This window comes from Symsagittifera roscoffensis, chromosome 4 (genome assembly GCF_963678635.1).
Source record: "Symsagittifera roscoffensis chromosome 4, txSymRosc1.1, whole genome shotgun sequence".
Classification (NCBI taxonomy): domain Eukaryota; kingdom Metazoa; phylum Xenacoelomorpha; order Acoela; family Convolutidae; genus Symsagittifera; species Symsagittifera roscoffensis.
Genome location: NC_087065.1, coordinates 47,938,792 through 47,964,965, shown reverse-complemented (window position 1 = coordinate 47,964,965; position 26,174 = coordinate 47,938,792). Strand labels below are relative to the sequence as shown.

General features: G+C 35.7%; 2 protein-coding genes across 2 annotated transcripts in view; one reads left to right on the top strand and one right to left on the bottom strand.

The window, feature by feature from the left end:
* LOC134843703 (serine/threonine-protein kinase N2-like) overlaps nucleotides 1-26,174 on the top strand; it is a 234,593-nt gene that overhangs the window by 47,270 nt on the left and 161,149 nt on the right. The gene's annotated exons all lie outside the window — the stretch shown is intronic.
* Nucleotides 4,349-14,476, bottom strand: LOC134844578 (uncharacterized). Its single transcript, XM_063861318.1, has 5 exons — nucleotides 13,741-14,476; nucleotides 6,997-7,444; nucleotides 5,511-5,741; nucleotides 4,846-5,047; nucleotides 4,349-4,593 (listed from the first exon to the last, which is right to left on the bottom strand). The coding sequence occupies exons 1-5, from the start codon at nucleotides 13,808-13,810 to the stop codon at nucleotides 4,399-4,401; spliced, it is 1,146 nt and encodes a 381-aa protein (XP_063717388.1). The 5' UTR covers nucleotides 13,811-14,476; the 3' UTR covers nucleotides 4,349-4,398.

Here is a 26,174-nt window from a genome sequence, read left to right as displayed (position 1 = left end):
GTACTCACTGCACTGAGTTCACCTCTACACTCCTCCCCACGTACCTACGCTACGTTACGCCAACCATCAACCAATCCCTACGTCAATCCCTCCCCACTAGAATCCCCAAGTTCCAATCCCACATTCACCTCCGCAGTACTCGTTTAACATCCAGATTTCGGTACACTCGTGTGGGGCGCTACGCCCGTTATACGTTTCCACACTACGCTGCGCCAACCCTCAACCCAGTCCCTCCATCAATCCCTCCCCACCAGACTCCTCATGTACAACCCCCACATTCACCTCCACAAAAAATCGTTAAACACCCAGTGCTCATTACACTCAAGTACGCTACAGTCCACGTACCCACGCTAGGGATCCGCAAACTCTCAAACCAATTCCTCCGCCAATCGCTTTCCACTAGAAGCTTCATGAACCACCCCCATATTCACTTCCCAAGTACTCGTTTAACACCCCAGTACTCACTGCACTGATGTCAGCGCTACACTCCTCCCCACGTAACCACGCTACGTTCCGCCAACCATCAACCCAATCCCTACGCCAATCCCTTCCTACCAGAATCCCCACGTACCACCACAACATTCACCTCCGCAGTACTCGTTTAACACCCAGTACTCATTACACTCATGTCATCGCTACGCCCCTCCCTACGTACCTACGCTACTTTCCGCCAACCATCAACCCAGTCCCTACATCAATCCCTTCCCACCAGAATCCCCAAGTTCCACCCCCACATTCACCTCCGCAGTACTCGTTTAACACCCAGTGCTCATTACACTCATGTCACCGCTACACCCTTCCCCATGTCCCCACGCTGCGCTCCGCCAACCAACAACCCAGTTCCTCCGCCAATCCCTCCCCCCATAATCCCTACATTCCAACCCCACGTTCACCTCCACAGTACTCGTTTAACATCCAGTTTTCAGTACACTCATGTTACCGCTACGCCCCTTCCTACGTACCTACGCTATTTTCCGCCAACCATCAACCCAGTCCCTACATCAATCCCTTCCCACCAGAATCCCCAAGTTCCACCCCCACATTCACCTCCGCAGTACTCGTTTAACACCCAGTACTCATTACACTCATGTCACCGCTACGCCCCTCCCCACGTAACTACGCTACGTTCCGCCAACCATCAACCCAATCCCTACCTCAATCCCTCTCCACCAGAATCCCCACATTCCAACCCCACATTCACCTCCACAGTACTCGTTTAACATCCAGTTTTCAGTACACTCATGTTACCGCTACGCCCCTTCCTACGTTCCCACACTACGCTGCGCCAACCCTCAACCCAGTCCCTCTATCAACCCCTCCCCACCAGACTCCTCATGTACAACCCCCATATTCACCTTCACAAAAATCGTTTAATACCCAGTGCTCATTACACTCAAGTACACTAAAATCCACGTACCCACATTACGTTCCACCAACCATCAACCCAGTCCCTCCATCAATCCCTCCCCACCAGACTCCTCATGTACAACCCCCATCTTCACCTTCACAAAAATCGTTTAGTACCCAGTGCTCATTTTACTCATGTACGCTACAATCCACGTACCCACGCTACGCTCCGCAAACCCTCAAACCAGTCCCTCCATCAGTCCCTCCCCACCACAAGCCTGATGAACCACCCCCACATTCACTTCCCAGTACTCGTTTAACACTCAGTACTCACTGCACTGATGTCACCGCTACACTCCTCCCCACGTACCCACGCAACGTTCCGCCAAACATCAACCGACTCCCTACGTCAATCCCTCCCCACCAGAATCCCCAAGTTCCACCCCCACATTCACTTCTCCAGTACTCGTTTAATATCCAGTTTTCACTACATTCATGTTACCGCTACGCCCTTCCCCATGTCCCCACGCTGCGCTCCGCCAACCCACAACCCAGTTCCTCCGCCATTCCCTCCCCACCATAATCCCCACGTGCCCCACCACATTCACCTCCGCAGTACTCGTTTAACACCCAGTGCTCATTACACTCATGTCACCGCTACGCCCCTCCCCACGTAACTACGCTACTTTCCGCCAACCATCAACCCAGTCCCTACATCAATCCCTTCCCACCAGAATCCCCAAGTTCCACCCCCACATTCACTTCCGCAGTACTCGTTTAACACCCAGTGCTCATTACACTCATGTCACCGCTACGCCCCTCCCCACGTAACTACGCTACGTTCCGCCAACCATCAACCCAATCCCTACCTCAATCCCTCTCCACCAGAATCCCCACATTCCAACCCCACATTCACCTCCACAGTACTCGTTTAACATCCAGTTTTCAGTACACTCATGTTACCGCTACGCCCCTTCCTACGTTCCCACACTACGCTGCGCCAACCCTCAACCCAGTCCCTCCATCAATCCCTCCCCACCAGAATCCCCAAGTTCCACCCCCACATTCACTTCCCCAGTACTCGTTTAATATCCAGTTTTCACTACACTCTTGTTACCGCTACGCCCTTCCCTACGTCCCCACGCTGCGCTCCGCCAACCCTCAACCCAGTCTCTCCGCCAACACCTCTCCACCAGAACCCCAACGTACCACCAGCACGCTTACTTTTAAATTTTTGTAAGCAACTGAAAGTAGCACACGACAAGATTTTTTTTAAATGATGATAATCCATTATTCTCGATTAAAATGGATTATGTTTCTTGCAATATATATTTTCTTGGAAATAATTTGAAAGTAATCGATTTTAATCGATTAAGAAAATATTGTTTTGGAAAATATTAATGTTATAATCCATTTCTAATCAAGTATTCTCAATTTTTATTTCAAATTTTAAAGACACTGACTATGAAATCCAAAATAAGCGATTATTATCCATGAAACTTCAGTGCGGGTAGCATTGTTGGATAGACAGATTCTGTCTTTCTTTTAAATAGTTTTGCACAAAAAATTTTCAATTTTCTTTTGACGTGTAACGTAGCCATTGATTTAGTCCGATTCAAAAAAATTTTCCAATGATTTTACTCAAGCTAATTGACCCACATCATCATGTTTAGTTTTTAACTTGTCTTGTTTTTTTTTCAGAAAAATCGAATTTTTGAAACTAAATTTTTTCTTTTACATCTTGCTGCAAATAACATCGGAAACGTAAATGCGCTTCACTCTTTTTCATACTCTTGTTCTTGTGCAGGGGCGGATCTAGGGTTTCTCGAGGGGGTGGGGGTGGATTTTTCAAAAGTTTTGTCTACCTTTTTTTTAGGTCGACCAAATTGATTTTCTCATCTCTTCCGAATCACATTTTTTCAAATTTCAATTTGCAAATTTCAAATTTTTGAAAAAGAGGCCAAAAAAGGACTTTTTAGGCACTTTTTTTGAAAATTTTGGCAAAAAAATCGCGATCGCGTTTTTTGGGGCGAGCTCCCACCTCAACATTAGTATATTTTGGCGCAAAAGACGCCTTTAGAAAAGTTTTAGTGTCACTCAGACAAAAATTGACATCTCAAAATAGTGCAAGGGAGACCCTTAAGACCCCCAGACCCCCAAAAGACACACAATATTGAAAGAATTAAAAAATTATGAAACTTATTAGTCACAACCAAAAAAAGTTCCCTGTGAAAACCAAGCCCTAATGCCTCTTTGTTGAACTTTGTGACAGTAGAGGGAGTTTCGTTTCTTTTTGTTTTCAGAGATAAAACCTAATTCCAGGCGGGTGAAGTTGGTACAAAACAAACACAAGAACGCCAGAGGATTTCGGGAAGGGGGGCCCATCTCTACCCCCTCCACTCAGCCCCCCCCCCCCAAACCCGCTGGTGCTCTTGTGTTTATTTTGTACCAACTTCAATTTCAACAAAGCGGCATTAGGGCTTGGTTTTCACAGGGAGATTTTTTGATTGTGACTGACCAGTGTCATAATTTTTTGTTTCTTCCAATGTTGTGCCTCTTTTAGGGGTCTGGGGGTCTTATGGGAATTGGTTCGAAAAACGACCAAATTGATGTTCTAAGGTCTCTCAAAACACTAGAAGGACTCTATTTTGCGCCTTTAGAAAAATCTTAGGGTTGGTTGACCATAAATGACGGCAAAAAGTATATATATATACTAAAGTATAATTTTTATGCTCGAGACAATCAATCAGTTCGAGCCGTTCCGTTCTCTATGGAGAAGCACGGTCGTTTTTATCAGACTTGATTTGGAACTACGAGCACTTTTTTAGGTAAGTTGTTGCGCCATTCTCAACCGACTAACAGGATGTTGGTGGGCATTCCGCCTCGAAATTGTAGACCGAGACACAAAAGTGCACTTTGGGTTTCACCACTGCATCCTGATGGCACCATTTTTTGTGTACATTCCTATTCAATCAATTTAAACTTCAATTTTCGACACTTTTAAATAAATAAAATTATTTACTTATAATGTTTTGCATCTTTTGTTTGTTTTCACAAAATAGAGCAACAGGAACTCTGCATTTCTGGGCAACTAATCTTCCTTTCTGATCCAAATATCCATACTTTGTAATCTTTGTCCTTGTAGGTCAGATCAGCTTCTGTGACGGGGATGGCAATTAAAGACTGCTTCTGTTTCAGAATTCGCTTATGGTCGCTCTCCTTCACTGCGTATTTGTTGTAGTGTTCCTTGGAAGCGAAAAATTATTCAACTCATTTCATATATATTTGAGGTACTTTGAAAAAAGGCCTAGAACCACTTAAAATGGCACAAAATTAATAAAACTAAAATTGGTGTTTTGAAAAAAAAAATTACGAGAGGAAAACTATACCAACGATTTTTTTCATTTTTTTTTTAAACGCTACAATTTTATTTGACGAGTTTCGCAGCCCCTGTAAATATTCACTTTAAGGTTTACACCGCTCACTTAACAAGTTTACCTTCAGAAGCTTCATAACTGCGTCATCAAGTGTAGGTGATTCGGGGTAGTGGGGCATAGGTGCTATGGGGGGATAGTTCTCGTCGTTATAGATTGGGATCCCCGAAACGTCTTCCAACTTCTCCTCGGATACCTGGACTACAGTTCCTTCGAAGTGGAAATCTTCTTTCTCTTCAAACTCTGCTACGACTAGCTGAACACGGCTGAAAACATCACCAAACATTTCCTGATCTGTAGCACTTTTCGGAACAATTTTGGTATTGGTCAAAAAATCCGGTGTCGAGGACCATGATTTATGTTAGTTTGGCGCAGAAGCGTGGCGCGGCGCAGAAACCTTTGGCAAAAGAGGTTGTTTAAAGGATTTCAGGGGCGCTCGAAAGACTAAAAACTTCATAAAAGGACTTGAGAGTTACTCCTGGCCTGTGCAACCGAAATTAGGCAAGCTCAAATCAGCGCAAACAAGAAGTCTTTCATTTTTCACACCCGTTGGCAATGATTGGTAATTCCAGATCGGCACGACTGAAATTTTATCAATTCTAGACCGGCTCGACTGGATTTTTAAAAATTCTAGATCAAATCTTGACAATTCCAGGCAGGCGCGCCCCAAACAGATTCATTGCAAAATCATCAAATTATTGAAATGGAAAAAAGAGCCGCATAAATTACCTGACCATTCCACTGCCTCCACAATGGAAGCAAGCCTTCCAGCCTCTGCCTTTACATTGGAAGCAGGAGTTCCCCTCCTCCCCACTGGTGCCACTGCCATTGCAGAAGAAACACTGGTCACGCCCTGTGCACTGGCAGTGGAAACACCTGTCAGTGTCACGTGACGTCTCCACCTCCAACTTCCCCTCCCACCAATCAGACGATGGTCTCATGTCATTCGACCACAAGTCGCTGAAATGAAGAGTGACAGTGTAGAAAGTGTAGACAAATTATGAATTTAGAAACTGAAAACTTCGAATTAAAAAGAGTCCTCAGATATTTTCAATTCTGCTTCCTAAAAAAAGAGCACTCGAATAATTTCAAAGTTGTCTTTTTGTTTTTGATCGAGTATTACCTTTTACGAGCTTCAAGTTTAGCATCCAAATGTTTTTGCGCAAAACTATAAAAGATGAAAGGAAAACCGAACGTCGCGGACGACCCTTTAGGGACTCGATCCCTCACAAATCAAAAAATCCCCCTTTTGTTTTTTTATGACATCCGTTTTTGGCCAAACAATTCTTGAGTTTTTTAAAAGCGCCTTCGGCGTCAATATTTACTAATTTCAAAAAGTGTCCAAAAACGGCATTCTTTTTCGAAAATTGCCAGGAGCTGAATATTTTGTCTAAATAAGGTCTCGAAAAACTTTGTCTTAATTATTCCGCATGACATTTTCTGAAACAATCGGCTGATGTGAACAAAAGTTTACTTGTGAGACTTCGCAGGTGGGGGTGGGGTGGGGTGATGAGGTTTTGACAAAAAGAGCCAAAACGAAGCATTTGTTTGCAATGAATCTCGAGACGCGATCGCAAAAGAGTATGGCCGGTCTAGTGATGTCTCAATCGAACATTTTTTGGCTGAAAAAAACATGTGCAAAAAATCACCAAAAACTTGGGCAGTTTCCCGCCATTATGGCCCATTAGACTAGCAACAAAAGTGTTATAGCTGCACCATGCCAGGTTATTTGTTTGTATTATGGCGTGTAGCTTCACATAATTTATACTGGGGACTATAGTGGGCAGGAGCGGATCTAGGATTTTCTCGAGGGGGGGGGGGGGGGCGGATTTTCAAAAACTATTGAAAATTTTGTCAACTTTTTTTTGACCACATTGATTTTCTGAGCTCTCCCTAACTATTAAAAAGACCCTAATTTGACCAAACTTTTTGCGGACAAAAGGACAAAAAAAGCGTTTTTAGGCACTTTTTGGAAAATTTCGACCAAATCGAAAATCGTGTTTTTTCAGTGCGCGCTCCCCTCTCAAAATTAGTATATATTAGCGCCAAAGGCGCCTTTGGAAAAAAGTTTTTTTTTGGGTCAGTCAGCCAAAAATGGATATCTCAAAATAGTACAAAGGGGGGACCCTTTGGGTCGGCAGGGAGTCGAATCTTTCCACTCCCACTGACAGGGGGCAAGCCAAAAACACGAATTCTATTCGGATCTTTTTATCACCTGCTAGTAACAACGGGTTTTGAATCCATCTGCAGTTGTGGCATCATTCCAGAATTGTTCATTACGTTCACATTTATGTTCACGTTCGCGGGTCCCGTCATGCCGTATGGGTTATTATTTATTCCACCCATGTTAAGTAAACCCCCAATATCTCCCATCATTCCAGTTCCGTTTCCCATCATATTCATATTCATGTGTCCCGCCATTTTCTCAGTTCTTGTTTGACGCTCCCGTTTTTCAACATAGCTGCTCAATTTGTATCTCAGTTTGAACTTAGTTGAAAATTGAGCGACGGCAACGTCCTTTTTTGGATTATCCGGCGCTGAACAGCAAGCTTTGCTGATAACGTAATCCCCGAAAGCGTCTGCGATTTCATCTTCACTGATCACATTTTTGTGAAACTGTTCACAGAATGAAGGCAGTTCCACTGGAGCAGTCGGGTACACACCTAACATAAGTAAAGTTCTCTTTTCACACAAGTTAAATCAATGTCATTAAGCCATTGTTCAGCGAGTGATTATGCCTTAACTAAAAAAGACTGCTCGCATATCAGGGCGAAGCCCTGAATGTTCCGACTGCCCCTTAATCCATATCGAAAAGTTTTTGGGAAAAGCAAATATTTAAAATCTACAAATTTTGGACAATCAAATATCAAGTGTGAAAACTTGTGTCGTACGAAATTAATACGACCGATTAGCTCGCCTCAATTCCAATTAGAACGATTTTGTCTTGCGGAATAATTCGTTATGCACATATACTGTGCGTTCCGCTTTCAGGATTATGGATGAAATCTACAAAACGCGCATAAGTGAGTCCACAGCATGGCAAAATTGGCTATTTTGAAACTCCAAAAGTTTGAAAAAAATGATCGGAGGTAATTTATCAGTTTAAATTTGATATCAGGGAGTCGATATCTTTAAGGGTGCATAACTTTTTTTTGTTAAAATTTTATATTTCGATGGCCAAAACTTGACTGAAAAAAAAAGCCCTGAATGTACCGACAGCCCCTTATTCCATATCGATTAGTTTTTGGGGAAAAAAGAAAACATATAAAAATTATCAATTTTGGACAGATCTCAAAGATCAAGTGTGAAAAGTTACGAAATTACTACGACAAACAAGACTGCTCGTATATTAGGGCAAAGCCCTAAATGTTCCGATTGGCCCTTAACTCTTATAAAAAAAAATTGGGAAAAGAAAATATTGAAAAGTTTGGATGATGTCAAAGTGTGAAATGATGAGTCATACCAAATTAATACGACCAATCTGATAAGCTAGCCTCAATTCAATTTGGAAAAATTTTGTTGTGCGGGATAATTTGCCACGCATAAAAAATTCGCGTTACATTCTTCAAAGCGCGCATAATTTAGTCTAAAACATGGCAAATTTCAAACCCCCAAAATTTTACAAAAAAAATTGCAGGTAAAGTATCTGTTTAAACTCAGGAAGTCGACAAGAAATTTTTGTTGAAAACTATTACTTCGGAACAATTAGCTTAGTTAGCCTCAGTTCAATTTGGAACGATACTGATGTGCGGAATAATTCGACATGCATAAGTATTTCATTACGCTTTCACTATCATTAATAAAATCTTCAAAGCACTCATAACTTAGTCCAGACCATGGCCATAATAGCTAATTTTCAAACTCGCAGAACTTCGCAAAAAGTTATCGAAGGAAAAATATCTTTTTAAAACTGATTTCTGGGAGTCGATATCTTCAACAGGGTAGAAAAAATTATATGTTAAAAACAATTATTTCGACCGCCGAAAGTTTACTTAATAAAAAAACCGCCCCAAGTATAAATATTCAGTTTTCTTCGAAAGTCGCAACAAAAAGTTTTAGGTCGTTTGCTTTTTGGCATGTGGAATAAGTTTTTTTTCGGATCAATTTTTAGAAAACAATCTTAGCTATAAATGTAGAGTGTAAATTTTTAGATGTGTCCGTGTCTGAATTCGTTTGTTACTCTATTCCCTCCTGAAGGGCTGAACCGAAACGATTGATATTTTTGCATAGTGATTATTACCCACCATGTACAGGACGTGGTCTAAAAAATGTTCAAGTGAAAGCGTTAAAGTTACGGAGAAAAAGGACAAAAAGGGGCGAAAATGGAGTAACTGGACTTTTAAATTTTCTTAGCAGTTTTGTTCCCTTAAATGCCAAAAATTTAACGCGTAAATCTTTGTAACTAAAATAACTTAATTTGAGTTTCAATCAAGGCACTTTATAATACATTTTACTGATAATTATAGGACAATGATAATGAGGCAAAGGATAATCTTTTTTTTTCCGATAAACAATGAATTGAGTTCAGTGTACCATTATAGAGCTATTTAACCGAATACTAAAAAAAGTATAAACTATCGATTATCAAGTATCAATTGAATTTTTTTAAAAGAAATTACAAGACTTACAATTGACAAGCTTATGTGAACTTTTTACTTCAGCAGGGGGCTGATTCAAGAATCCTTTTATTTAAATTGCATTCCTTGACATATTAGAGAAGGTCATTTATTTTCAAATTACTCGTCAAAAAAAATTGCAAGTTTAGAGTAAAGCTCACTTTTCTAACTACCATTATAGTACTCCTTTGTCGACGTTGAAGCGGTTGTTATTCTACTGATCGAAAAGGACCGAACAACACTTATTCATTTGTTTGTATTATTAAAAATTTTGTATTGAGGTCATGATATAAATGAATCAGAGATGCGAGCTATCCTTAGACAGGCTGAATAACCTTCGGGAGATTGATCCTGTGCAAATTGCGGAAAACATCATCATTACGATTTTTAAAAACTATCAGAATTGACCTATTAGTTAAACAGAAAATGTATCAAAAAAATGTGCTTTTTTTCTCCCAGCAATCTGTGCTCTCTGATAGTTTCAACATTTTTGAGAAAAACAGTTTTTTCCTCATATAACAGATTTAAGACTTGAATGAGATTGATTCTGAATACCGAAAGTGCTACCCGCGCACAGTAAAAAGAGAAAACAATCGATTACAGTACAATCATAGTTGTACTTTTTTCAAAAATATTATTAATCATATGCGCCAAATTCAGATGTTTAAACGATTTATAATCCCATATAATGATCAAAATTTTTGTCAAATTATAATAAATCATAATCAACAAAAATTGATTATGATTTTTCCAAAAATCTGTTATAATCTCTTATAATAGAATATAATACTTTTTTTGTCAAAAATCTCTCAAGTGAGATGTCTTGTCTCTCTTTGCTTCATCTGAACACAAAGTTTTACCACGAAACAAAAGTTTCATAGAAATCCCTTCATACTAGTTGAAAGAATCCCGCGGTATGTGAAATTTAACTCTTCTGTATAAATCATGAAACTAAAGCAGTGTGCTGATAATTTAGCGGTAAAAAAGTGATATCATGAAAGATTTATGATCAACAAGAAAAGAAAAAATAAAGACGTTTTAATTTTGAAATGGTTTGAAAACTGTTACAACAATTTTACCTTTTTTCAGATAAACCAACGTCTACGAAAAGCTTAAAATATAAGCAATTTATGTGCAAGGTCGAAGACAAATGTGGGCAAACAAAAAGGATCAAAAACAATTATAATCGATAATAATGGATTTTTTCTGCAAAACAAAAGAGATAGAAGTTCGGTTAAAATAATCGATAATAATCGATTATAATGTATTATAATTGATTATATTTGATTTAAAAAAAGAGAGATTATATGGATTGTTATTTGATTAAAATCACTTTTTTTCCAGTTTTTGTAAGACTGGTTCTAAAATCTTAGTTTAATTGACTATTAACGCTTGAAACTGGATGCGGGTAGGTTATATATAGCAAAATTTTTTGTTGCATACATTCTAGTTTGAAAAGCAAGTATTCATCAATGAGGCAAAGGATAATCTTTTTTTTTCCGATAAACAATGAATTGAGTTCAGTGTACCATTATAGAGCTATTTAACCGAATACTAAAAAAAGTATAAACTATCGATTATCAAGTATCAATTGAATTTTTTTAAAAGAAATTACAAGACTTACAATTGACAAGCTTATGTGAACTTTTTACTTCAGCAGGGGGCTGATTCAAGAATCCTTTTATTTAAATTGCATTCCTTGACATATTAGAGAAGGTCATTTATTTTCAAATTACTCGTCAAAAAAAATTGCAAGTTTAGAGTAAAGCTCACTTTTCTAACTACCATTATAGTACTCCTTTGTCGACGTTGAAGCGGTTGTTATTCTACTGATCGAAAAGGACCGAACAACACTTATTCATTTGTTTGTATTATTAAAAATTTTGTATTGAGGTCATGATATAAATGAATCAGAGATGCGAGCTATCCTTAGACAGGCTGAATAACCTTCGGGAGATTGATCCTGTGCAAATTGCGGAAAACATCATCATTACGATTTTTAAAAACTATCAGAATTGACCTATTAGTTAAACAGAAAATGTATCAAAAAAATGTGCTTTTTTTCTCCCAGCAATCTGTGCTCTCTGATAGTTTCAACATTTTTGAGAAAAACAGTTTTTTCCTCATATAACAGATTTAAGACTTGAATGAGATTGATTCTGAATACCGAAAGTACTACCCGCGCACAGTAAAAAGAGAAAACAATCGATTACATTACAATCATAGTTGTACTTTTTTCAAAAATATTATTAATCATATGCGCCAAATTCAGATGTTTAAACGATTTATAATCCCTTATAATGATCAAAATTTTTGTCAAATTATAATAAATCATAATCAACAAAAATTGATTATGATTTTTCCAAAAATCTGTTATAATCTCTTATAATAGAATATAATACTTTTTTTGTCAAAAATCTCTCAAGTGAGATGTCTTGTCTCTCTTTGCTTCATCTGAACACAAAGTTTTACCACGAAACAAAAGTTTCATAGAAATCCCTTCATACTAGTTGAAAGAATCCCGCGGTATGTGAAATTTAACTCTTCTGTATAAATCATGAAACTAAAGCAGTGTGCTGATAATTTAGCGGTAAAAAAGTGATATCATGAAAGATTTATGATCAACAAGAAAAGAAAAAATAAAGACGTTTTAATTTTGAAATGGTTTGAAAACTGTTACAACAATTTTACCTTTTTTCAGATAAACCAACGTCTACGAAAAGCTTAAAATATAAGCAATTTATGTGCAAGGTCGAAGACAAATGTGGGCAAACAAAAAGGATCAAAAACAATTATAATCGATAATAATGGATTTTTTCTGCAAAACAAAAGAGATAGAAGTTCGGTTAAAATAATCGATAATAATCGATTATAATGTATTATAATTGATTATATTTGATTTAAAAAAAGAGAGATTATATGGATTGTTATTTGATTAAAATCACTTTTTTTCCAGTTTTTGTAAGACTGGTTCTAAAATCTTAGTTTAATTGACTATTAACGCTTGAAACTGGATGCGGGTAGGTTATATATAGCAAAATTTTTTGTTGCATACATTCTAGTTTGAAAAGCAAGTATTCATCAACTTGGCTTGACACCGATCGTCGTGCCTCCAAATTTTTGTTTGATACAAACAATACAGACTCTGAAAATATCCCAGCTGCAGTTTTTGTAAATCTATGCGTTAACAGTTTTTTTATGAATAAAAAGTTCAAGATTGAATTGGGTTTGGGGTTTTTTTAAATAATCGCCCATTATTCTTATAGATATACTTTTCCTAATGTTTTTTCACGTATCCCCTATTTTCGACCCAAATCAAGTAGCCAATTCATGTTCGTAAACTTTTTGTTAGCTTAACTGTTTAGGCAAAAAGAAAATTTTTCGCAACCCTGAACAGGTTTAGAATGAACGGAAATAGTAATTCAAAAAAAGTCAAAATTTTCGAAAAGTTTTTGCACCACGTTTTGCAGTTATTCATTTTTATCATCTATTGCAAAAGGTGCCTGAAGCGTTAAAAATTTTTATTAGATAGTAGTGAATAATTGAGAAATATGGTGCACTTTTTTCAACTTTCGTGATTTTTTTTCAGTAGAATCAGTTCAATTCCCTTCCTCCCCTTCAAAAAAACTTGACGAGAGATCCTCTCAAACATGCTCAAGGCTGCGAAACATTTTATTAATTGATTAGGAAAACGTGTTTTCTAAAAATCGACAAAATAGGCTGCATCTGAAGAAGTTGATAAATAAACAGGGTCATGCTGTTAATAAAGGAAATTTTTTACATATATCCTCCCTCAAACAAGCCTCCCTCCCCCCTCCCCCTAGAGTAGTATTGAACAGCATCCATTTTAGGATAACCTAATTTTTCCCACGACATCTTCGTAGCCAATAAATAGTGATACTCTATGAAATTTTTTTAAAAAAAACAAACTCACCGTTTGCTATAGTTTTTTTCTCCTGAGTTGTTGAACCAAAATGGACGGCTTCTTTTTGTTCCAACCACTCAGGAGAAAAAACTATAGCAAACGGTGAGTTTGTTTTTTCATACAAAATTCATTGAATATCACAATCAAACTATGTCATAATTCGGATTCCAAAAAAACTTTAAAACAAAGTTTTTCACTGTCGATAAAAACTGGTCTGCATTTTTTACATTTCAGACTGAATTTTAACTAATTTTTTATCTGTTTATCCCACTCATTCTCAATCTATTGACATTGACATTGGAGTAAATTTTACAATTGCTTCTGAAGAAAACGCTCGGAAATTTGGAAAAAAGTCACCGTATCTTTTGTTATATCCGGCATTGAAACTCGAAGTCAAAAATAAAGCACTGTTGCTCACTTATCTCTTCTGGAGTATTCGAAGCTTGATCGGGGTTTGATTGTTGCTGTTCTACTTGAGTTTCGTCCATTATGGATCTGCTGTTGCTGATGCAAATAATAATACTGTTTGAATTAACTGTCAATTGAAATCAAGTTGGGTTGAAACACACTTTTTAATCCTCAGTGTTGGCAATTAATATGGTACAGAAAGCAACCAGAAGTGTACCAAACGAAATTTAAAAATATATAAATTTGCTCTTTCTTGTTGTTAATTTGAATCCTTATCTTCAAATAATCTATTTCTCTCTGATGGAGCAAATAAATGTGTCGCATCAATAAAGATGAAAAAGAGACGTCGAAAGTCAATTTGATACCGACTATTTTGCGATGTTAGAAAATTAAACGGATAAATATAAATAGTCTAGTTTGGTTTTAAAAGAGTGAAATATCGAAACTGTTTGTCTAATAGTCTGTGAGTTGCTGATTTCTGAAATATGGTTTGAGTGAAACTTAAACGTCAAAGATTTTGTCGATGGTATTCAAATGAGACCAGACGGTTAAATAAAGCTTTGACCCGCTTTTACATGTACGCCACTTGTAGCGTTTCAGCTCCGAAACAAACATAAATGGTAAATGAGCATACAAACTTAGGGAACGAGTAAGGAAAGAAACATGTTTGTAAAAACTTTCATAGAAAAGGACAAAAAACAAAAGGAAATTCAATTCGGAAGGAAAGTCAATCCGGGGAGTGGGGGACGGGGGCCTGAGTATTTTATTTAAACTCATTAACCTGAAACTATTTTGAAGTTTTATGATTTTGACCTTGAAACTTTGACTCTGTGCTCGACTAGATTTCGACATAGTGTTCGGTCATCTTTTGTCTGTCCGTGTTCGCTTATGTTGCAACATGGTGTTTGACTTATTTTTGATATTTTTTGGACTCACATATTTTTTTGTCTGACATAGATTTAATTGGGTGGACTTCATAAGCAAGGTAAAAGTTTACTAGTTGCTCCATTGCTGTGTCGGTGAAATTTAGATTTTTTGAAACTCAAATAAGAAAGTGAAAGTAATCAAAAATAATTTCATATGTCGTCAAATTAACCACTTGAGACCTGGCTATTGACAAGTAAGCAAACGAAGAAGCAATTTTGTGAGCTATACATTAAAACTTTTGTACTTGTTCAATTTCTATATTTTGACACACTAAAAAATAGAAGAACTAATTTTTTTCACTAGTCTTTGCCACTGTTTTAACAGCTACTCTGAAAAAAAGCTATTCATTAGAACTGAATATTTCACTATTACCATAAAAAAATGCATTTATAAAGTTTAGTTTGTATGAAAAATTGCTTTTAATGCAATTTCCTAAGCGATAACATGACGAGCCTTTTCCCATACAAACCACATTTCAAAAAAAAAACATATAACATTAAATTTGCTTCTGATTATGAAATTATTTTTAAACAAATTTGTTGTCGTTTTTTGCAGAATGAAGGTCCTGGTTTGCCAAAATTTTTTATTTTTTGCTTGGAGATATCACAATTCTTATTTATGCCCATAGTTTTCTAAATAAATCAAAATTGAGAAATTTTTTTTGCCTGTAACTCGAAATCAAATTAATAATATGCTCAAACAAATATATTCTAAAATAAGTTAGTAATTTTAGCTTCAAGGTAGCCCAGACTTTTTTTCACCAGAAATAAATTTGAGAAAAACTTTTTGTGGAATCGCAGCATGAAAACTTTTTGTGGAATCGCAAAATCAAAACGCAAAATGGAAGAGCAAAAAAAAAACAAAAAATATTTGTTTTCATTTATGGAGAAAAACTTGCCATACATAAGCAGCTAATACATATTTTTTTGGTTTTTCTACTTTCAGCTTTTTAAATCGTTAATCGATCAGTAATGAGTTATTCTCAAAGCGGCTTAGATTAGACAATATTGGAAAAATTATTTTTCTGTTTTCTTTTAATTGGTCACTTTTAATTTAAATGGCCTAAATTGATTTCCTAAAACAAAGATTTTGTCATTTCTTTGAGGTTTCTGAATACTGAATTCCGATTACCAGAAATAAGTTTCATTCGGTCACTATCATAAAGAACACCTCTGAACACAAAAATTCAATGGGAAACTTCTAGAACAGAAAGCCCAATTTCTGATCGCATTTTTTTGATAAAATTAGGCAACCAAATATATCAAGTCAGTAATAAACTGAAGAGAAAAAAAAGACAAATCAGCGTTCATTTTTTTTTCATTGTTTTTGGTAATTTCAGGTTGTTCGAGATAGTTGGTTTAAAGACATGCAATTCGCTAGAAAAAAAAGTCAAAAATTTGTCTAACATTCTAAGAAACCTCTCCGCGATGAAATAAATGGCCTGAGAAATTAAAAAATTTTCTAAACATTTTATACTACAGTCATTATTATGGCGCATTGATTTATTTAGTTGCCCGCACTCAGCAAAAAGAGAAAATAATAGATTATAATGGGTTTTTATTGTCAGTCTCCATTAATTTCAAAAAACATTGATTATAATCGATTATAAATGGATTAGAGTGTCACTATTTTTTGAAACAGTAAAAATCATCATAATCGATTATAATCGATTATAAAAGATTATTTTATGAAAGTTTTTTTTCCTCAAATTTTTTTGAACTATAATCCACTATAATGGATTATAATCCATTATTATTCAACAAACGTCATCGCTTCATTTCGTTTTTAATTTTTTTGTGTGCTTTTCAGTTGGTTACCGAGCTAAAAGAAGCTGTTATTTTGTACTTATAGCAACCAACGGATTTGGAAAAGGGAGCGTAGGTAAGCCGACCCCCCCCCCCCTCAGAGATTCGACCCCCTGCCGACCCAAAAGGTCTCCCCATTCCCCCACTATTTTGAGATCCCCCCACTATTTTGAGGTGTCCCCTCCTTTGAGATATCCATTTTTGGCTTACTGACCCAAGAATTTTTTACCGGCGCCTAATATATATTAATTTTGAGGGGGGTGCGCACCGGAATAAAGCATTTTTTTGGTCAAATTTTTCCAAAAAGAGCCTAAAAATGCCCCTTTCGGACCGTTTTTTCTTTCAAAATATTGCATGCGGCGTATAAATGTTGACCAGAACAGGGTCTTTTTAATGCCATGGGAGAGCTTGGAATCAATCTGCTCAATCTTTATAGGGTTTAGGAGACCCCCTCGCTAAATTTCTAGATCCGCCCCTTGTTTACTGATTCTTACTTCTGACTGATTTTTACTGTGTTTTCATGCAGAATGGCTAAATTATAATCCATTATAGATAAATTTTCTTATGAAATAATTTTTTGATTGTAAGTGATTATAATCTATTATAATAGATTATAAGAGATTATATGAAATTTTGGGAAAAATATAATCAATAATTATTGATTATAATTTAGTAAAATGTCACCAAAATGTTAGCATTATAATGGATTATAAATCGTTCAAACATCTAAAATTGGTGCTCATAATTGATTATAATTTTGCTTAAAGTACGATTATAATTATAATATAATTGATTATTTTCTCTTTTTACTGAGTGTGGGTGCTGTATTTGCTTAGTATTAGTGTGATTTGGGACCCCTCTTTTCCCTTGGTTTTCACGGAGATCTTTTTATAACATTTGTGCCATAATTATTCATTGGTTTACTTTCAAACCAAACGAGTTTTTTCGCTGTAAATTTTGAAAATTCGGTTTTTTTTTCGCTTTTTGTTTGTTTTTTTGCTAATAAAAGATCTATTAATTGCACTTACAAATAAAACCGTAGAAAATAATCGTTCTGATAACTTGTATACAGTGAGGTATTGTGAATTTGGACATGTCTTTCATTCATTTTCTAAACAAAATCGCAAAATGCGAGAAATATTGAAAAGAAAACAGTTTGATCTTTTGTTATCAAAGCAGCTGGAAGCTTTCAGGATCGTCAATCAAAAATACAACAAAAAATTGGAAAGTTAGCCTTGTAAAAATGCGGTAACAAACTAAGCTAAAGATTAAAAATTGAACCAGAAACAAGTTGACTTTTGATTGCGCAACTGAGAAAGCGTTACAAAATTGCAGCGCTGATTTCGCTGAATGTGATCAAAATTACTTTTAACAATTTAAAAGGAATCTTCCAAAAATTGCCGGTTTGTGGAATCATGTGTTGCGCTGATGGCGGTGGAAACAGAAAGCGAAGACGGGGTATGGCTATCGACGAAGGATACGATGACCCTCCTGAAATCCAGAGTCTTCTGTGCAAAAATGACGGAATTTTGATGCGCTGTTGCGGGTTGATTTTGAGTGCCTTAACAACTATTTATCTTCTGCTCATGTTCGTCGATTTGTGCTCTGCTAGGGGAAGAAAGTGTCATCAGCTAAATTTGCCATGGTCGCCAACTAAGATGTGGCAGGGTAAGTCATCATCAGTCACCGAAACCGTCTTCATTTATAAATAATCAGGCAAACTATTCAGGTATAGATTTTACGCAGAAGTTCATGCAAATTGGCGAAAAATTCGGTCCATGGCCGTCCTTCGTGACTACCGAAGTCTTCAAAAAAAATGAAAAAGTCTTTTTCAAAAATATAGGCGTGTTTCTTCTATCAAGAAAAACGATCATCCACGAAAATTACTAGTTTTGGTTTTCTACTCTTCGGTTGAAATCACAAGCTGACCGTGCTTTAATCATCTAGCCAAATGATAAGGTTGCCCCGAGTTGCTTGTCTAGGCCTCACTTCATCACAAGAAACATATGTTGAAGTTACAGAGAAAGTCAGTATTTAAAACTGTATCTTAAAATTGTATCCAGAATTGTATTTCAAAATATCAGTTCTGTATCAGATTTCTGGCAAGTGGCAATTTATCTCTGATCAGGGATAAATCAGAGAAAAAAGGCAGTACTGTAACAGTAATAAATCAGAACTGTAGCAGTACTGTTTTAGTTCCGCCATTTTTCTTTCAGTAGTATTAGAGTTCTAGAACAGTACTGGCAATTTTTTCCTAGTCAATCTCTTGGTCAGATGAAAATCAGAGTAAAATACTGATTTTATATGATACAGGATTGAGTTTTCTTTTATAACTGTTGTTTTACTTGAACAGTACTGATAACCTCTGTGATTTCAACCCGGGATGCACTTCGTCCGAGAGCAACTTGAAAAGCAACCTGGAAGCTATGAAAAGTGTTTTTCTTTTTGATTTGAACATATGCACTAGGTCTCCAGAAAAGGCGATTACCAAATTGCTTTTAAATGGTAAAACTTGAAACCATTGAAAAGGCACCGCAGACTTGCCAGCGCAAAATGGCTATATTAGACCTAAATTAAAACTTTCACAGCTTTCAAAATGAAAACTTTCACAATACATTCATATGAATATGAAAACAAAACTGCTTTAATTGGTGCAAAGCCCTGAGTGTTACTACTCTTTCAGCGTGTCTGAGAAAAAAATTGGTAGAAAAATACTTCAGTGAAGTTTCAAGAAAATTTGAAAAACCTTACCGTAAACGCAATTACGATTTGCCTCACCGAAACTTACCGTAAAGAGCGCTACAATTTGCCTCTAAAACGCCTAAAAACATAAAAAATTTTTGTAAAAGCGCTCTTTAACTATTTGAAATTGCCGAATATTTCAGCAGACAACAATTTAAAATTTTTAGCTGAAACTAAATTTAAAAATCTGTCTGAAAAAGCGACTGCCATTAATTTGAAAATGAATTTAAAAACAAAGCCAAAAAATTATAATTCATTTTTTATTTCAAAAGCAGAAGAACAAAACAGCTGATATCAAGACAAAGTTTACAATTATGCGATTGCGTTTTAATTATCTGTCGAAGTTTCTAAAAACTAAAGTATCTCATCGTTTTTCCCCCAAACACTTCCTCGATGGTACTAAAAGTTCCAAGGGGCTTGACTTAAACCATAATCCTCATTATGCAGCTAATTTTTTCGGGGAATTGCAATTTATTTATGATGGCTTAGCATGCAGCTAGTAACAGACGTTTTATGATCAACTAAACATTAAGCATATAAAACAGCATAGCAATTAAACAAAACAAATTTGACAAAAGACAATTTTTTGTTCTCCGTCTAAAGAGGAGAAATTTCAATTCACAGTCTTCGCTGTCGTAGCGGTAAAAAAACTTTATAAAGGTTTACTTTGACAACGGCTTAAAAAATTTCATAAATGAAAAATCTTGAATCATAAATGAAAAATCAAATCAAAGTGGTAAACATTTTTTCAGCTTGATCATTTTTTGAGCTTGACTTTCCTTAGGAAACGCGGCTACACTAAATCACTTCAGTTATTTCCTTTTTGCAAGGTTTTTTCATATTGGCAGTATTTAAATCTTACTTTCATATTGTTTCAGAAAAACCAACAAAAAAACAAAGAAAAATTTGGTGTCATAACTTTTTAATTTGAACTGTTTAAGAGTCACTGAACATAATGAAAACTGATAAGTAAGCCGTGATGATTCTTTCACTTTTTTCAGGAAAAAGCCTTCGAAATTGTATACGCTCAGATTATGTTTTTCACGGAATGATTCAGTTAGTTTCTCTGGTTAAAACTGCAAACTTCGAACAGCAAATGTTAGAGGTTGCTAAATAATGCAAATATCATTTGGGTATTTTTCTGAGTACCAAAAAATCCAATAAATGTTTGGGTTTATATCTATTGGGTATTTTTTTGGATCGTAAAACTTTATATCATGCATGACTGTTTAGTTCGTCTGATTTTACAGTGAAACACTTTTTTCATTATTCACAGTAAGGTGACGATGTATAATCGCCTCCCCTTGCCCAACCACTCATTATTCACAATCAGTTTCACTGGACAGTTTTGTTATATATAATTTGTAGTTCTGACTGTGGTAGTGAAAGTAACAGAATATCTGTATTCATTTTGTTTTTTTTTAGACAAATTTCGACTTTAAAACTAGACTTTTTTGGATTAAATTTTTTAGATCACTCAAAAAGTATTGTTGTCCTAAGCCTAAAATTGAAAACATAAAGTTATGGGGGTTTAAAGATAGCCATTTTGACCAATTTGGGACAATTAACGCGCGATACATTTCGCGCTATTAACGCGTGAGCGGAGATTTGATCCGTCTTAGAAATCGTTCCAAGTTGGCTGAAAGAAGCTTATTTGCCATAATTGATTTGTTGCAAGGAGCGAAATCTATTGTTTTGTACTTTATATGGCGTGTGGGGGGATGTATTTCATAGAAAAATTTTCAAACTTTAGAAAAAAAAAGTTTTTCATTTTATTTTGTTTCATTTAACTTTTTTTTGTTATTACTGCTCCATAAACGTTAAAAGGCAGTCGGAACTTTCAGGACTTCGCCCTGATACGAGCAGTCTTGTTGTTCCGACTTTCGATACGAAAGTAACGGAATATTTGTGCTCGGGGTGGGTTTTTTTTTTCTTCAGACAAATTTCGACTTTTTAACTAGCCATTTTTGACAAAAATTTTTTATATCATTCGAAAGCTATTGTTGTCTTGAGCTTAAATTTGAAAAAATATTTCACCTGTGATTATTTTTCGTAAAGTTATGAGGGTTTAAAGATTGCCATTTTGGCCATTTTGACCAATTTGGGACAATTAACGCGCGATATAATTCGCGCTATTAACGCGTAAGCGGAGAATTAATCCGTCTTAGAAATTGTTCCAAATTGGTTGTAAGAAGCTTATTCGCCATAATTGATTTGTTACAAGGAGCGAAATCTATTGTTTTGTACTTTATATGGCGTGTGGGGGGATTATTTTCATAGAAAAATTTTCAAATTTTAGAAAAAAAAATTTTTCATTAGATTTTTTTTTATTTAATTTTTTTATGTTGATTATGTTATTACTGCTCCATAAACGTTAAAAGGCAGTCGGAACTTTCAGGGCTTCACCCTGATACGAGCAGTCTTGTTTTAGTTTCAGTTTGAATTAGAGTCTATAGGAATTCTTCGAAAAATAATTAAAGAAAGAAAAAAACTTGAACAACTTCTAGTCTAATGCGTGTATTTTTATCGGGTAAATTACTTGCTACTTTTTTGAGAGTCGATGAACGTAGCTCAGACTCTTATAATAAGTCGTGATGATTTTTGTTTCCGTTTTTTCAGGCTCAAACTTACTATTTCGCTGTTTTGTGTTTGGTATTTTGAAAATTTCATTTGATTTTCTTTATTGTTTCCTTCGTTTCCATTTCCACTACCGAACCGCAAATTTTTAAGGGTCATGAGCTTCAAGACCTATTAATTTTTTTCTTCGATTTTTGAAAGTTCAAAAAAGAACAAGACAATATTTGTTTTCTGCTCACTTGGACTCATTGACTCTTTTCCAAATACACACAAAAAATGTCTCTTGTAAGTAAATAAATGCGTTTTAGAGGATGAGTCCTGGCCGATGCTGGCTGTCATTCAGAAACTGCACACCGTGACTCTGGTTTCGAGTGGTGTGTCATTTGCCATGTGGGTGTTCATCACTTGCATTGCGTCGTATGAAAGTGAAAGCTACATGGAATTGTTTCTGGTCACATTCAATGTTCTTGGTTGTAAGTGCAAATAAATACATTTTGTTCTTCAAATATTAGTCTGTGAGTTTGCTTGCGAATTCGGTTTTAATTTTTCGGAGATTTAAGTTCTTTAGTTAAGCTTCACAGTTCGATTCGTTTAAGTAAGAGAAAATTCACCAGTGCATAAGCATGGGTACATCTGTGATTTGATAAGGAAGGCGAAGCGAGGCTTTGGAATTGTTTTCCAAAATTTCATCAACCATTTTTCATTAATCTTTTAAAAACAAAATTGCCCAAATATTTTTTTTGAAAAAAAGAACGGTTGGAAAATTAATAGACGTAAGCTCATTAATTTAAGAAACTCTGAAATTCGGAATAGCTCGTTCTTTTTTTGCAGGCCAACAACCAGGTTCATTTTCTGAGATCATATTAAACAAACTCATCAGCACCTGGAAACCGGTATCGCCTAAAACTTGCAACGAAACTAAAGCCTGAATTGCATAGCCATTTCCGAGCACGTAGCTGTGTGAAAACTAACCTTTTTCAGACGTTTTTGGGATTCCACTCGCAGTGTTCTGGACTTTCGGCATGGATGCTCTTTTCGAAGCGGACATAGAGCCGGGAACTTACTTTGTGTGGTTCGCAGTTGTGCAGAATGCTGCTTCTATGGCGCTTGCCATTGCCCTGGCCACACAATACTGGAGAGAAAGTGATGCAGATGACGATAACGATGATGAAGGTGAAGAAATAAACTTTGAAACAGTTCATATAGCTAAATTTTATCAAATTCAAAATATGCCGATGAAAGTGTCTAAAATATGACGCCAAAGCAAAATAAAGCAAAATAATATTTTAAATTTTACTTAATTTTTGATTAATTTACATTTGGTCATTAAAAAGTTTAGTGCATTTTCTGCCCCATTGTATAAAAAGTTATGAACATTTCCGTGGGTTATTCGTACAAAGGGCATTTCCTTACATGACGTTAATGGAGACTTTCTCTAACTAATGTGCAATAAATAAATACTGTTGTTTTATGTAATACTTAATTGATTAGATAAATACTCATCCTCAGAAAAATCAGGTTGATGGAAAAAATGACCATATTGACGAAAAAAGGACGATTAAAATTCATGCTAAAATCTAATCGCTTCTCAGAATCAAATTATAAATCAAGCTTGCAAAAGTGTTGCAATTTTACCAAACTTAATTGTTCAATTTTTATTTGTATTACTTGATTCTAGAAATCGAGAATTAAGTTTCGAATCCGAAATTGTTTTTTCTTCTTTTCGTGATTATAGATTTTACGTGAAACATGTCTGATCATCAGGAATTGGATTGAAATTAATTAATCAAAGTTGTCAGAAAGATATGATTGATCTATTTTAAGTGCTTCAATTTGATTTCATCAGCTCTGTAGTTACCTCAATAAACAATATTCAGTCGAAAGTTTAAGCATTAATTTTGAACAAGAAATCTGATTTCTTGAAAAAATCGTGAAAGTGGTCAAGGTCTTTTTACAAAATTAACCCAAACCATACCAATATTTTTGAAAACTCAGTTTTTCCGAAATGATCAAGTAGACATGATTTTCAAAGTGAATTTTCAATAAGCTAAACGATTTCCTTTGATTACTTTTTGAGTGCTTGTCAGTGTTTTATACAGTTTGTAAATTTTTGCCCCGACTTTTTTTTAAAGCAAGTGGGATGATGAAGTTGTCTATTTTTGTGCTACCAATAAATTCAACTATTTTCTCCTCTCCTTTATCGCGGTGCTTACTTGATGTTTCAACTTTCGGAATCGAGCAAAACTTCAGTGGTCGGCCGAAAAGCCATATTCAAAACCAGGCTTTTGTTCGGCACATATTAAAAAAAACCTAGATACAGAAGCGGATTTTTTTAGGTCGACCAAATTGATTTTCCGAGCCCTCCCAAAGCACTAAAAAGACACTGTTATGGCCAATGTTTTTTAAAACCTATGCGTCTTAAGGCACTTTTCAGACTCTTCCCTCAAAAACAGTTTAGTCAAATATGTCAGCCAGTCAAATAGTACCAAAGAAAGGACCCTTTGGGTAGCCAGGGGGTAGAACCCCTTAGAAAAAGAGGTATTTCAGCGCCCCCCCCCCCCCCACTAAATCCGCTCCTGCCTAAATATTTGTCAAAACATGGCCTAAATCAGTCAATCACATTCAAAAAAGACATTGGGTATGGTCGAGTCTGATCAAAATTTTTTTCACGTTTTTTACCCATTTTCATTTTTTAACGCTTAGAATGACTTTTTAAGAAACAAGTGAAAGGGGAAAAACAACTTATCGTCAAATTGATGCTCAAGAGCAAGCTGTTCAAGGAAGGAGAAGGTTTCACTCTGAGCCTCGAGTTTCAAAGGGCTTACTTAAAAATTCTGAGATCGAAAAGCTACCACGTTGAGAAAAGCTTTCACAGATTTGAACAATTAGGCTAGCATAAGTTTGACAACAAAGTCCATGTAACATTAAAAACGCTATTAAAGTAAAATTTAGTTACGATGATTTAAACTGATGATTGCACGAAGTTACCACCCAAAGAGCACCCAAGAAACGTAAACTGTAAAATCAATTAGATTACCTCATATATACAATTTGAAATCAAAAATGTGTTTCAATTTAGTCGATTTCGTCGAAACCTCCATCAATCACGATCGAACAAAAAAGCCGAGCGAGTTTGAAACATACCTTGATCAAGGCAATGCCGAACAATGCCTCGAACACGGTCGGAACGTTCCGCTGGAACGGTCGAGACATACCTAAATTACGTTGAGATGGTTAAAGCAAGATTGAGGGGGCGTAGCAAAGGCGAGAACATTTTACTCTATGAAACAAATCTGATCAAATTAAACCCCGGTCAGAATATAAAGTGAGCACTTCGACCCGCAAGTTGGAAACTTTACTCTTTTCATGCATTTCCTTGATCAAATGCAATGACTATCTCCAGTATAACTTACGTAAAACTCAGAATGCAGTGAAGCAAATTTTGACGTTTCTGCTGGCTAAAACAATAAAAAAAACTAATATTTCAAAATTTATAATTATATATCACACATGAACGAAACACTTTATCACTTAATATCAATTTCTGGGATATAAAGTTTTTTTCTGCACTAGACCAATTACCGTAACTAAATAAAACTTCACATGATGTTGGAAATTTTATGTTTGAGCCAGTTCACTGATAGATGATCAGAAGCTTGCGGATTTTAGACAATAACTTGCCGTCAAAATGCAGTAGAATTGTTTACCAACTTAAATTAATTTTTGGTTGAGTAAACACTGCAGATGCGAACCACAAATCAATTTGATAATGTCACAAACGTTTTATTTATGCATTTCAAAAACGAGCTATACTTATTCGATTTATTGTTCTATAATCAATTCTGGTATAGTTTACTTTGCTCAGTTCTATGATAATTTGTTTTTTTTTGACTTTGTGTAGCTTGAATCTAGACGAAAAAAAATTGTTGGCCCAGTTTTTATCGTTCAAATTCACAGAAAAAATGTCGTGTAAAAAATATGCTTGTCGTGTAATTTCCTGAGCCTCATTTTCAAGTCGTTTAGGCGAAGAAATAAAAGAGTTAACTCATGATATTGTCTGCTTGTAACCGTGTTGATTTAAATTACCCAGACAAAACGCATGAAACCTGAAATTTGAAACGTGTTTTTCTCAAAATGGATTGACTCAAGCTGAAAAATGTTGAAGCAAAACATATTTAGAATTTTATCATAAATAAAGTGGTGCACCTTAAAAAAACGGATCGATTTTGGTTTTTTAGTCAATCAAAAATTACTCTAAGAGTAATGCTCATTCAATGACACATTTATATCAAAACGAGCTTTTTCAGTAGCCCAATAAATTTTAACAAAGACATACTCTCCAAAAAAAATGCGAGGCAGCGAAAATAGGTCACCAAGATGAGTGGCGTAATGA

Bases quoted from the DNA above. Each gene is read 5' to 3' on its own strand.
- LOC134844578 (XM_063861318.1), bottom strand. From the start codon at position 13,810: ATGGACGAAACTCAAGTAGAACAGCAACAATCAAACCCCGATCAAGCT. The intron at 5,048-5,510 runs GTAATTTATGCG...TGATGTTTTCAG, and splicing joins GGAGGCAGTGGAATGGTCAG to CCGTGTTCAGCTAGTCGTAG. The intron at 4,594-4,845 runs GTAAACTTGTTA...TTCGCTTCCAAG, and splicing joins CAGTTATGAAGCTTCTGAAG to GAACACTACAACAAATACGC.